At 41.7% G+C, this 13,801-nt stretch overlaps 1 protein-coding gene across 1 annotated transcript in view; it reads right to left on the reverse strand.

The window, feature by feature from the left end:
- Nucleotides 1–1,957: 1,957 nt before the first annotated feature.
- Nucleotides 1,958–13,801, reverse strand: part of CTTNBP2NL (CTTNBP2 N-terminal like) — a 34,296-nt gene continuing 22,452 nt past the window's right edge. The window contains exons 3-5 of the mRNA XM_077839359.1: nt 7,335–7,565; nt 4,333–4,440; nt 1,958–3,427 (exon numbers count right to left, since the gene is read on the reverse strand). Coding sequence (XP_077695485.1) covers nt 1,958–3,427; nt 4,333–4,440; nt 7,335–7,565 — 1,809 coding nt within the window. The remainder of the gene's footprint in view (nt 3,428–4,332; nt 4,441–7,334; nt 7,566–13,801) is intronic.

Consider the following 13,801-nt stretch of genomic DNA (forward strand, 5'->3'; position numbering starts at 1 on the left):
AGGGTGGGGGAGAAAGGGGTTGGCTATGACACCATCTATTAAAACAGTTCAAGAATTCTGTCCTATAAATTAAGACTGAGCTGGAAGAGACCTATTAGCATATATAAGAATGCATCTTTCTAACCACTGCAGGAATCTTTCTTACAATAAAGTATCAAGTGCTTTGTTCAGTTATGTGCTGAATAACTAAAACAGAGGAGCAAGCACCCAACTGTGGGGAAACTCTTCTCCAGATGTGGGCCCCATGTTGCTATAGGCAGAATGGTTAAAAATGGCCCGACATCAAGCAGCAAAACTGATCTTTAAGTTTCAGATCAGAGTCTTACAATCTGTGCCACTTGGCATTTGGGATACACACTCAGTTGGGTTAGATTCCAGTCTCCAGACTAACCCTGATCTCTGTTGTATCTATCTTGTTACATTTAGTGTCCATTCTTGTAGTATCTCCACACACTAGATTATAGATTATAGATATATTGCTGTCCTATTTGAAGGTGAGTAGCATAAGTTTGCCATTCACTTCACAGCACAGGCAAAAATTGAATCTGTTTGTTGCAAATTGAACTTAACGTCTTCCTCCAAAAGTTAGGCAGACTTTCTAATTTAAAAAACCCCCTGCTCTTGTTCTATAATCTTAAAAGTGTATTTCTACCTTTTCTTTATGAATTATGGAGAACTTCAATAACATAACCACACTAAGATTTATATATGCATTGTGTGTAACATGTACATCGGTGCATCTATCTATACATATATGCATATCTATATAAAAGTTAATTTGGTTCCATAGCTGCAGCCAATGAGGCTAGCAGGATCCTTTAGCAAACTGATCAGTAAAATTTGTCAGTCTGACATACAGTATTGTTACAAAGTGAGCAATTTAAGTTATTGCTTTTGATTATTAGTAAAGATCCTATCTTACTGTATAGAATGACTAGCAATTTCTCTTTTCAAGTAATAGCAAGATCCTTATCTCACAAGTTCTACACATACCATCCGATGAAGTGAGCTGTAGCTCACAAAAGCTTATGCTCAAATAAATTGGTTAGTCTCTAAGGTGCCACAAGTCCTCCTTTTCTTTTTGCGAATACAGACTAACACAGCTGCTACTCTGAAACCGACATACCAGTAGATTGCTTGAAGAAGTTTAAAATCAAAGGTGAAGCACCAGGAATGAATCTTTAGCAATTTAACCTACAGTGAGACTATGTGGGAAATTAATGAACTGCAAGAAACTAGCACCCTGACTGTTTAATGCTGCCACTGTTTTTGGACAACTCCAGTGGAAAAGAAAGGGGATTGGGCTGCACAGAGCTAAACAGTAGGACCAAAATCTACCCTAATGCACTCGTGCATCTCCTCTACTGTCAACAGGAGATACATCCTAACATGACAGGGCAAAACTGGGGTCACTCTGTGGTCACCTTTTGAAAGATGTTCATTCTGTAGCATGTTATTTACAAACTTGATTTAACAACAATGGGGAAGGATTAAAAAAGTGATTTAAACATCCATGATTCACAGAAGAGCTGTTATTTCTGCTGTTAGATGGTCCCTTTTTTGTTTTGTACAGAAAACCACATTCATATCTTAGGCTTAGTTCAGGCACTTTTTATACAGTGTTCATCTGGAATAAAAATTTGCACAAGTGATTTCTGCACAATTTAAAATGAATGCTTCAGCCCCATTATAGTTTGCTCCCAGCACACTTTTCTTCCCTCCCCGTTTCATTTGACCGCTGGCATGAGACACCTTTAAGAGGCTACCTTAGAGCTCTATAGTTCAGGTTTATACATCAACAAATTATTTCCTACCTATTTTTTAAAAAGAAAGTATGCTAGATGTATTCTACAGACACATTCTGCTACTACCCAAATAAATAACATGGAGTGGATAAAACAGTGTCTCAGCTCCAGGAAGCTAAGCCATGGAATGCTACGTTCACGTTTTCTAAAGACTAGCTCTTAGTCGGCAACAGTATCTCAATGTCTTTACCGTTTGCTACTACAGCATTGTTAGAGCAGCTACTTGCCAAGTCCATGGTAGCACCAACTGAGGATGCCTGGGAAGGGGTTTTGGTTAGTGGGGTAGGAGTTGCTGGGGACTGAGCCAGGCCAGGTTTCTTTGGAGGAATAGGTGGAGGGTTCCCCCTTTCTGCTCGAGGGATTGTTGGGGACTTAATTCCAGGAGACAATGGGCTCAGCGGGCTAGAAACTTTGCCCGGGCTGGACTCGCTTTTTGGACTCCCCGTGTTTGCCAGATTCCGATAGTCCGTGCCAAAGGGCGAACTATTCGCAGAGACTGGCTTCATAGGTCCTTGCTGACTGGTGAATCTGGAAAGCACCTGAGTGACTGTGTTGCGGGCTAGCTGTTTGGCAGCGGAGTTGTCTGCAAGGGTAGGGGACAAATCCCTCGATGGTGGGCTCTGCAGGCCACTCGACTGATGGTCCTGATCAGCTTGGGACTGAAATTTGTGCCTGGCAGCATGGAAACGTTGGTTGATCCCCACCTGATAGGATGACTGGTAACCAGGGCTGTTTCCTGAAGCTCCTACCAAACGTTTAGTCAGAACTGGGGACGAGCATGGAGAAGATGTCAGAGATGAGGCAGCTGTACTGCTGGGAGAGAGAGATGTCCCACCAGAAGGAAGCTGTGGGATCATATACACAGGAGATTCTGTTCTTACAGGGGAACTTCCATTCTCAACTGCACTTTCTGGGACTGGCCCAACGGGCTTCTCTCTCAGTGGTGCCTGGTTCTCTATGTCTGTCTGCTCTAGCTCACCGCTTGTTTGCATGTCTGTGTCACAGTGCCCATTTGCTTTAGCATAGGGATGGGCAGGTGTGGCAGGGCTGGGCAAGGCCATGTGTGCAGTTATGCCCGCACTGCCCAGATTGATTCTGTCTGCCTGGGAGCTTTCTGTCTGGCAAGACACACACCTCACCAGTGGGCTCTCTGTTGCTACAGCTCTGGACATTGCTGAGGGGTTTTGCTCTGAGTGCTCAGCAGGGCTGGTGCCCTGGCAAGGAACCTCCAGTTCTTTCAGGGCTTTCTTCAGGCTCTCCAACTCTTCCTTGAGTGCCTTTGTCCGGTTCTCTTCTCGATTCAGCTTGGCTCTCAGCTGTTCTCTTTCGATGTCGAACTCAGAGAGCTGCTTTTCCACCTGTGCCTCCATCTGCAAACCCCGCTTCTTCTTGGAGGCCAGCTCTTCCTCTAGCTTGCTCACTTTGCTCCTCTCTTTCTCCAGTTTCAAGCTCAGCTCCCCTGCCTTCTGTCCCTCTTCCACTACCTTGGCTGTGGCTTTCTTGCACTCCAGCACAAGCATGGAGGACAGCTGCTTGTGGCGTGCCCTCTCTTCCTCCAACTGGCTTGACAGCTTCTTCTGCTCTTTTTCAAATTTTTTCACTTGGGTCCTTTCAAATTCCAGCTGGAAAAGAAGACAGAGTTCTCAGAAGAAACTAAACTTTCAATACCCCAAAAAACTAATGTGGTAGAGCTGCAGATAAGAAGCTTTCCTCATCTACCTGAGCTCACGATCCTATATTTTTCAGCAACAGAGGGTCTCATTACCACCACACACGAAGACACATGGTTCCCTGTTCCACTTTAGGTGTCTGTGAGGTCACCAACTCTTGTATGGCTAATAACTCAAATCCGTTCTTGGCATGTATGTAACATTAGCATTAACGTACCACTTTATATAGTCACTGATGGGAAATTTTCAGATGTTTACCTTGAGCGTAATATACACCAATGGTCTAGCATACAGAAGTTTCTCTTACTGGTTCCACCTCCCTACCCCCCCCCAGCCCCCTTAATCTGCTTTACAATGCCATTTAGAAATGTTTATGGAAGTCTAAAGTCTAACACTATAGCTTTTTATTGTTCTTGTGTTACAGATCAAGCAGTAACATGCATCTGCATTATTATGGCTCTCTGAACAAAAGTATACCAATTCTTCCCCTACTAGTTCGGGAGTTCGGCACCAGTACTGCAAAGTATCAGAAAGCCACAGGGTAGGACTCGGATTGTTTTGCCTTTAAGTTCAGCCTGCTTCATGAGTTTTTCCATTTTAAGGCTGAAACAAGCTTTCTTAACCTGTGAACATTGTAACTCATTTCACACATGGAAAACTGGGCAGGACAAAGCTGGTATTTTATATCAGGTTAACAAAAGCCATGAAATGTAGAGTCTCAGATCCTTAATATTTATTTACAATTCAGGTACAATTAGACAAATGTTATACTAAATCTGGGTGATGAAGCAGATCTGTATGTTCTGACAGCATTCAGCTTTCTGTGGGGAAGGTAATTAACAACTCCCAAGACACACCTGCTGAGTCAGCCGCTCCCGCTCCTTCTCCAACATGTAGGTGACATCATCTCCTTCAGCAGTGTCCTGGGCATGCCGCTGCCTCTCTTCCTCAAGATCCAGTATCACCTTCCAAACACAGACACTTCAGTCATCTTTTTATGGAAAAGCATTTACATACATGCTCAGAAACCCACTCTCCATGTGCCCTTATTTTAGCCTTCAATAAATAATTTGTATGTTTGTCTCCAGTTTGTAGGGCAGCTTTAAAAATATATTTTCCTCACAGAATTTCAGTTTTAGCTGGTGCCTGAGATAGGATTTACTAACGAGGTCATTAAGATAAAAACCAGGAGCATATATACAGCCTCATGAGTATGTTTTTAGATATTGGTTCAAGGGAAATTTGCATTATGATATGCAGTTCTCTTTTACTCCTGGGGAAATTCTGCATCACTGTGCATGTGCAGAATTTATATCCCCTGCAGAAAAATTATTTTCTGACAGGGAAACAAAGGGAAGCCACAAGAGTGGTCATGTGACCCAACCCAGCAGTATGTTTTAGATGCCCAGGGCAGTCAGCAGAGAGGTGGGGCAGGGGACCACCTGGCTGGTGGCCCCTACCCTGGGCCAGGCTCAGCAGCTTGGGCTGGGGAGGACAGGACTTCATCAGACCCACCCCCAGAGTTCTTCCCCCACTGCAGAAAGCTCTGCAATCTCCTGCTCCTCAGCTGCAGGGGGGGAGGGATCCCTGTATAGGGAGCTGCTCCACCATCCACCCAATGCCCATGCAGCCAGATGCTCACTCTCAGAACCCCCTCAATGAGCCCCAGACCCCCCTGCTGAGCTCTATCCACCTGCACCCAGACAACACCCCCTGCCCCCCACAGAGTCCCATTCCTGTTGCACCCAGAGCCCCCTAACAAGCCCCAGTGCATCCAGATCTCCTGCACACTTATATCCTGCCCAAACCTGGTGCACCTGGCATGGAGGGGCAGGATTGGTCCTTGCGCTGTGTCAGGGTTGTGTGCAGCCTCACTGCTGAGTCTGTCCTCCAGGAGAGTAGCTGAAAAGTGATCTCCCAACCTCCCTACAGCCAGGAGCCTGTGCTTCCCCAATGCCATGCTGGAGCCTCCATATTAATTTTACAAATAAAATTTGCAGAGTTTTAAAATATTGTGTGCAGAATTTTTACGGCACAAAGTGCCCTCAGGAATACCTTTGCTGTGTCCTGGGAGAGATTTGAAGCTTGCAGCACAAATATTTAAGCCTGATTTGACAAAACAAATGTATTTAAAAATAACTCTAATTTGTTCTAACACTTGAAACAAAACTGCCTGCTATAAGGCCCACTCAAGAAGCTCCTTCAAATTCTACCCTTAATTAAAATAACAGATTCCATTAACTCAGAAGAAGAGTCAACATACAAACTTTCCAGTCAGATACTGCAACTCTGCAGTATGTCATGACCAAAATTCCAGTTCTCCCAAACAAATTCACCAAGAACTCAGCATCTACTCAATCCTTCTGACAAAGTCATTTTCTAGATATCTTGCACAAACATATCAGTGCACCTTATGGGGAGGGCTAATTTGCATTTAAGAAGTGATTATAGCCAAATACACAGCTGAAAATGTGAAGTAATGTTTCGTATTTATTCTTTCAATGACTTACATGTCAAATTACTTAGTAAATTGAGCAAAGATAACTTCCAAATGTCTTCTCTACACGCACTGCCTCAGATCTAAAAGTCAAGTTGCTTTCTGCCTCTCACATTGATGTAGTAAATATGCTGCAATCAGAACTGCTTTAGACAGTGGTGGCATTAATGTAAAAGGCAGAATAGAATCCAGCTCGCTGTCTCATAGCCAATACAGGAGTAAAAGCTTATTTTGAATCTTATTGGCCAACATCATTAACTAGACACAATGAGCCCATTTTTTCTCTCGCTCTCTTACTTCTAAAGGGAATAGACCTATTTACATGAGTGCTATAAGCAAGATTTACAGAATCAGGCCACAGCAAGAAGTGACTTTGCTGAGAAGGAGTCATTTTTGGATAATGGCTTTTAGTTCAGACAAGCCACCAGATGACGAAATTCATATCTACTAATTTGTTGCTGCTTCCCTTACTTTACTGGTTGCAGTGTCTACACTGGTAGCAAATATTGGTTTGACTCTGTTTGGAGAGGAACAAAAAAAAACAAAACAAAACTGGTTGACACCCTTCAAAAACCTGAACTCTGCAAACTAAGTACACTGAAGGGCAAATAAATTAAAGAGTTGTGAGATTCCAATGAGTCCAGGTCAGTGGAAGTTCTTGTTTGTCTTCATACTTAGGTGCAGCTTTCCACTGTAAGCCAGATAAGCACAGCTCTGGAGAGGTGGGGCCTCCAAAGAGAGTGTGGCCAGAGCTTTTACTGAGTGTGCCTTTACTATGCATTCATGCCAATTTGGGAGACGGTTAAAGCAATATTAAAAATACCTAACAGGCATGAAAAATAGCCCTTGTTAAACAATATTTTTGGAGGAAAAAATGTGTACATGTAATAAAGTCTATAAGGAGAAGCTGCATACCAACCAATTATATTTCTCTTTTAAATAATCAAATATAGACCATTCAGTTAACCCACAGGCATAGTTCAATGCTGTGTTTGCTCGGAGAGCTCAGTGCTGCTGTGAATTGGCAAAGCTTTTTGTGTGATGACATGTAAATGAAAGTTCCCCCTAAGTTTAGTTCGTACTATACTTCCCCAATCTGAGTAAGCTATTTCCTCCCTACATTTTCCACAGATCTCCCATTAACAGAACAGCAGCATATTTACCTTTGTATTTACAATACACAATCTTTACTAACTGTACAATATTGACCAATTAAATCTTTTTAAAGCTACAAAGTAGGACTGTTTAGCAACTACAGGAACTCCTTTTACATTTAACTTTCACTCTTTACCACACTAAAGCCAACAACATATTCCTAAAAGTACATTATTTATAGTGAGTTCTATAGAAATTAAAACCTACCTTTCTGTGCCTGCTTTCTGCAGCAGCTAGTTGAGAGAGCATTCTTTCCTGCATATTTTTGCAATGTTTCATCACTACTTTAAGGATAGACAAAGGATTGGAGCAAACTGGTTGCTTTTCGCCATGATTTCCCACCTTCAGCATCTCAAAATCTCTCTGCAGAGCCATTAACGGGTCACTGATGTTGTATTTTCCATAGCGTTCTTCAATGAAAGTGTTTCTGTGCTGGGCCTGAAATATATAAATATGTATTTCAATTTAGTAAAAGGTGGTAACTGAAGAATCATACAGAAATGATTTGTCAGTTTCCAGATAGAACAAATACCCCATCGTATTTTATCTCTGAGACGCAGATGTCCCTGCTGCGTGGCAGCAAGATGTGATACCGACCTAGTTATCCGCTGGAGGGATAAAAGTATCTAGCATTGCACGTTTTTTCCTGATGAAAGGTGCTGGGTTAACAGAGACTAAAGAGCTCTACTAATCCATAGGACAGATAGACTAGAAGCTGGGGCAAGCAATACAGCAAGCTTCTTCACAATGACCGCACACCGACATCTAAATGGGCATTTAGTGCAGCCTCCATGGCCCATTTAGTCCTTGCCATCTCTGCTGATGCTGATAACAAGGGGGCCCATACAGATCATGGTTTTTGTGGCGAATGACTAGTCCTTTGAGACCTGGACATAGTCGAAGTAACTTATTTCACAACCCATGAAAAGCTATCAAATGGCCACAGCGCACACGGTCAATGCTTAAACAACTTTACATCCTTATGCAGCTGGTAGACCTGGGTCAAAAAATCCTCCCCCAAAACAGTCAAATGTCATGAGGGTTTTTTTCTTATTTTTAATTGTTGCTTGAAATTGCATCAGAATTTTTTCATTTTTTTTTTTAAACCAACCCCAAGCACAGCACAATATTTTGTTGAAAAATTTAGGTTCCCCCCACCGTCAAAACACAAAAATTTATCTGAAAGTTTCAACCCGTTCTAGAACCTGGGTTGGATTTACACCTACAGTATAGAAGAGACGCCAGTGTCCCAGGGCTAGACAGCATCCAGCACATCCTCTTCTAACTGATGCCTTGTCTACACTGGCACTTTACAGCGCTGCAACTTTCTCGCTCAGGGGTGCGAAAAGCCACCCCTCCGAGCGCTGCAAAGCGCAGCGTAGACAGTGCCCCAGCGCTGGAGCCACTGCCCTTGTGGGAGAGCCCTCTCCCCGTGCTGGTGCCAGGCAGGTGCCACAGCAGTGCTTCAACATGGCGAATGAAGACATGCCCTGAATGAGGAGCCATCAGTTCTTTAACAGGAATTTTACATAAAGGGGACCACCTGCTCGTCACTAAGTGTGGTGACGACCAGTATATGCCATCCATCATGGTATAGTTTGAAGTTAATACAGAGCAGGAATGGGGTGAGGAGTCTTTTAGGGGGGTTTTTTTGTTTGTTTTCTTTTTGAGTGCTGCGTGGCTTACATGAAGTGTAGATTTATGAAGATGTTTATTTTACCAATTACCATGCCTAGCAAATCATTTTAAAAGATCAAAACTGACCTCTACCACAAGATATAGGAAGAAAAGCTAGTTTCACAAGATACATGGCAACGTGGTACCAGGGGTGGGGGGAGAGGGGAGGCGGCATGGGGATAGGGTCTGAAAGTACAAATTAAGCACAAAACTCTGTCACACTGCAAACCGTATGTAAGTGAGCCAAAGTGCAGACCCAAAAGCATGAAATTTCCATCTCTATTGTCCTTCCTGCTAGAATCATTTCAGTTGAAACTATTGATTTCCATTTTTGCTTTCCCCAACAGGAAGCTACATGCAAGAAAAGGAAATCCAGCTCCAAATGCCCATGTCTTTTGACTGTACTTAATTAAAATGCCAAAGAAACAAGAAGATGATCAATAAAAGGATTCTTTTCAACTGAAGTACCAAGGGCCTCCTCTCCCCAAAATGACCCCCAAAGTTTACTCATGTTAACTGAAACCAGATTGAAGTCAAAGCTGCTTGTTTTGTTAAATTCACTTGAACCACGTGGTGGAACAGGAGATCAGGAATCTGAACTCTTAGGTTCCATTCCTGGCTCTGCCACTGAAGTGCTGTGTAACTTTGAACAAGTCTCTTCACCTCACTGTGTCTTAGCTTCCCCTCATATACAAAATAAGGTTTGTCTCCTAAGTTTATCCAAGTGAGAGTGTGCTCCACCAGTGACAAAGAATAAAAAGTGGGACAACTGCAGACTTTGAAACCTACCCTGACAAAGAGGGGCGGAGGTTTCACTAGCATTCATAAAGTCTCAAAAGTCCTCAGATGCAACGTATCAGAGGTGCTGAAAAGAAACTATTGCTTTATCACTTCCAGAATGCAACCACTGGCAAGGAAAGATGTGCCCTTTTCTAACATTCATGTACTATACTGATACTCCGAACCCTTCCCCTGCTCCATGGGGAAAGGATGCAAAAAGGAAAGGTTTCATAGCCTGAGTTTCAACAAATGTGCATGCTTTTCTGTCCCTACATTGTGTTATATATATGGGAAAAAAGTGAAGTATATCCAAGCACAGATTCAGAGAACACAAAAGCTCTCTACATAGAGGAAATTCCACTTCACCAATTATGTCATGTTTTGACTCATAATCAACACCATTTGCTCACTCTGGGTCAGAGATACCGAAAGAATCACTATTCCAAGAAACACAGAGCTCAGTGGAGAAAATGTAAACAAGGAGGCCTTTTATGAACAGTTTCTGCATCCGAGGACAAAGGAAGGAAATATTTTTTTCAACTTTGTAACAAACTCTGGTGGCCATGCATTTGCTTAACTACTAAAGTTCAAGCACCAGCTTGAAAAGGTTGCATATTACAGACAGCATTTGGACAATTGACATATTGAAGATTTATCCATCTGAGGGCTGAAGTGTGTAGGAACATTAATCTCAAAGATGACAACTTCTTTATACACAAAAATTACCCAGTAAAAGGAGTCAGTAAGCATCATTATGTTACTGTTTATAACTTAAAAGCATCTGATTTTAAGCTCTGATAACAACAAAGATCCAATAGGACTTCCAGTGTCTCTTGAAGGCGCTTACAAGGTCATTACAAGTAACTCAATGTCTCGCTTAATTAGATTTTTCAAAGGTTCTTAAATCTAAAAGAAGGCTTTTAATTCAGTAAATGTCCTCACAAGCATTTCCTCTACCACAACAAAGATTTAGAAGAGCTTGTTCAGTGGGACTAACTAGCCACTTGGCTCAGTGCTCTGAACTCATCCTCTGTTAAACTCCCAACCTCCTATACACAAACCACAAATACCTTTCACAGCTGCTGTCTGCACTGTACTGGAATGAGCACATTAGCTAAACACCACTAAAAAGTATCAGAGCCACTACACAATACATACAGCACACTACAGAAACTCAGTAATTGGTGTGTAGATAAGTAGAGCCAGCAAGCCCCAAGTCTCTGGTGTCCCGTAACCTCTTAAAAGGAAAAACAGTAAATACTCAGTCTCCCTGACAGAGAGATTTAATAATTTAGTGATGTTTCACTGGAAGAGCAATTTTGTGCATCCTCCTGGCTGTAATATCATAATGACATTCACACTAGGCATTACAGAATTTCACTCCAACAATAACCTATAAATCTATATAGCTGGTGAGCAAACAAGTGAAATTCTTTCACCCAGGTACAGACTAAACGAAACAAAGCATCACAAACAGCTAATCATCCAACACTCATTTCTTTCAATGACAGACAAGAATTAAAAAACCCAGCACACTTGGTATCCTATAAAAAGTAAAATTTCGAACCAACCGTTGCACTACAGAATGTGTTTGTTGGGCACCTGTCAAACAACGTTGCCTCTTCCCACTGCTTTGAACATTTACTAAAAAAGTTCAGAAGAAAATAAATAACACACAAGAAACAAGATTAAAAAAATTAAAAGTTACATATACACAAACACCTTCCTCCTCTGTTAAGAATTAGAATCAAAGGCACATGGTTTCAATTGCAGAATAAAAGAAAAGGTGTGTGTGATGGTGGTAAGGGAAGAACACCCAGAGCTGAGCTTTTCAAAAGCACTCCTTGGCCTAACTTTGCTCTGACTGAAGCCCATGGGAGTTTCACCATTGACTTCAACAGTAAACAGGCCAATGTTGAGCATTTTTGAAAATCTCACCCCAAATGCTCCCATCTCAAGGTACAATGCTATGATGTAAGTGATTAAAAACACAAATCTGGCATTCAGTGTAGCAAACATACCAATCAGAGGAGATGCCTTAGGGGTATCAGTTTCAGACTGGATACATTTAGACTAGTGTTTCTCAAGGACTGGTCCGTGGACTGGCGCCATCCCTGAGATCGTCCTGACACAGGTTAGGAAGGCAGCAAGCTGGTCCGTGGTATCAAAAAGGTTGAGATACACTGATCTAGACTCCCTAGAACCACAGGTACTAACCCTGACTCAGGGATAACTCAGCCCTTCATCCTGCCAAGGTTAGTAGAGTATCATGCATTTTCCTGGGTATAGGGTGTTAAGCATACCTTTAAACAAAAAAATCTTGCCCGTTTTTTGCAAACAGTTAAAAAGTCATATGGGCAATTTTAAGAGTAAGGGTCTGCCCCGGTGCACTTGGCCAAAATTTTCCCTCCCCAGAGGATTCTGCAGTGTGTTGAGAGCTTGTTGGTTGCTGTCCACCATCCCAGAAGTGATTGAATTTCACTGGTACTGTTCTGTACATCGTTTGCAAAGAACTGTGGGATCCACAAAGAGAAGTCACTACATAAAAATAAGATTGTTACAGTTTTCTAGACTCAGGGAGAGCATGCATAACATATGGCTTTGCCACTTGAGAGATGAGGCCTAACACTGCCTTCTGTGTATTAGTGTGTTTTATAATTTTATACATAAGCATGCACACATCTGGGTATCTTTATGAACATAAACACATAAGTAAGCCATACCAAATTAAATACGGTAGCCTTTTCAGAATTAATAGAGTTCTTAACACTCATTCCACACAGCAATGACTCTGTTGATCCTGTTAAATGACATACAGCTGCTGGAGGATAGGGAAAAACAAGATACCTACACAGAATACAGAATGAAACGTCACCCTAACAATCTATTGTTTCAGCCCTTTCACTTACTAAAGAGAAGTAAGACATGACTAGTAAGTGGCACAGAATAACTATTTTCAGGACATATTTTAGGTAGAAAAGTTAGGGTTGGTTAAAAACAAAGGGAGTGAGACTTTCAAAACTCAATATGGATAACATTTCCATGAGTTTCAGAGTAGCAGCCATGTTAGTCTGTATTCGCACAAAGAAAAGGAGTACTTGTGGCACCTTAAAGACTAACAAATATAAGTGAGCTGTAGCTCACGAAAGCTTATGCTCAAATAAATTTGTTAGTCTCTAAGGTGCCACAAGTACTCCTTTTCTATCTTGTAGCTGCAATCAATAGCATTATGTCCTGTCCCCACCACCCCTCTCTTTCTCCCCCCCACCACATATACACAATAAATACTCCACTCTGTTTATAAACGTTCAAAAGTGTATATACTTTTTGTATCCAAATATGTATGATCAGAGCTTAAGAGACTGCTGTGAGGAAGAGGAAGGAAAAGGGAGTGCTGTCTTGGATAAATACGCTGCCAGTGGTTTAAATGAATCACAGGAAAAAACTAATGGATTGATTTTTTTAATAGATAAAGGGGAAAAATCCTCAATTGTTTCTGAAGCAATACAAAACATGAGCAAACCAAATCCAACTACAGTTGTGTGGGAACATTTAAATGATCCAAGGACTGGAAAGCCTTTCAATAAATTAAAAAAAGTGTAAGTCCAGCTGGCCCAGTTGCTTTGATGGACAAGCTGTTTTCTCTTTTTAAATTGAATCCAACCCTGTAGTGGTTACACACTACCACAACAGAAACTCAGAAATAAATTCCAGCTTCAAAATGGTATTAGCACTTCTAATATTATCAGCACTTCTGAAAAAATTTACTCCTAGCTCATTTCTCTCCGGGAAAAGCTTTCCAGAAAGTTTTGATCTGGCTCCATAAGGCATTAAGAAGGGTCCCTCCCTCCTCTGTCAGTGTAACTTAACACCCAGTCCACTTATGTGGAAACAACCAAAATCAAAAACCAAAACACACACACACATGGTGTGTTCTTTATATATGATTTTTGTGAGGCCTGAAACTATCCACAAAGCCACATTTTTCTCCTGCTTTCAGGCATCATATTGTACACTTTGTTGAATCAAGCTAGGGTGGTTTATTTCCTGTGTGGGAAAGAACAAGAAGTTCCTCCTTGTTACTTTGTGAGCCATTAATGATTTTCCTGAACTGAAATAACCAAATGAAACTAAGCTACATTTCAACAGTTCTCTCAAATCTAACTATCCTCATACAAATAAATACAAGTCAGCTGAGCATAAATATTTAACCATAT

The sequence above is a fragment of the Eretmochelys imbricata genome, chromosome 21 (genome assembly GCF_965152235.1).
Source record: "Eretmochelys imbricata isolate rEreImb1 chromosome 21, rEreImb1.hap1, whole genome shotgun sequence".
NCBI lineage: Eukaryota > Metazoa > Chordata > Testudines > Cheloniidae > Eretmochelys > Eretmochelys imbricata.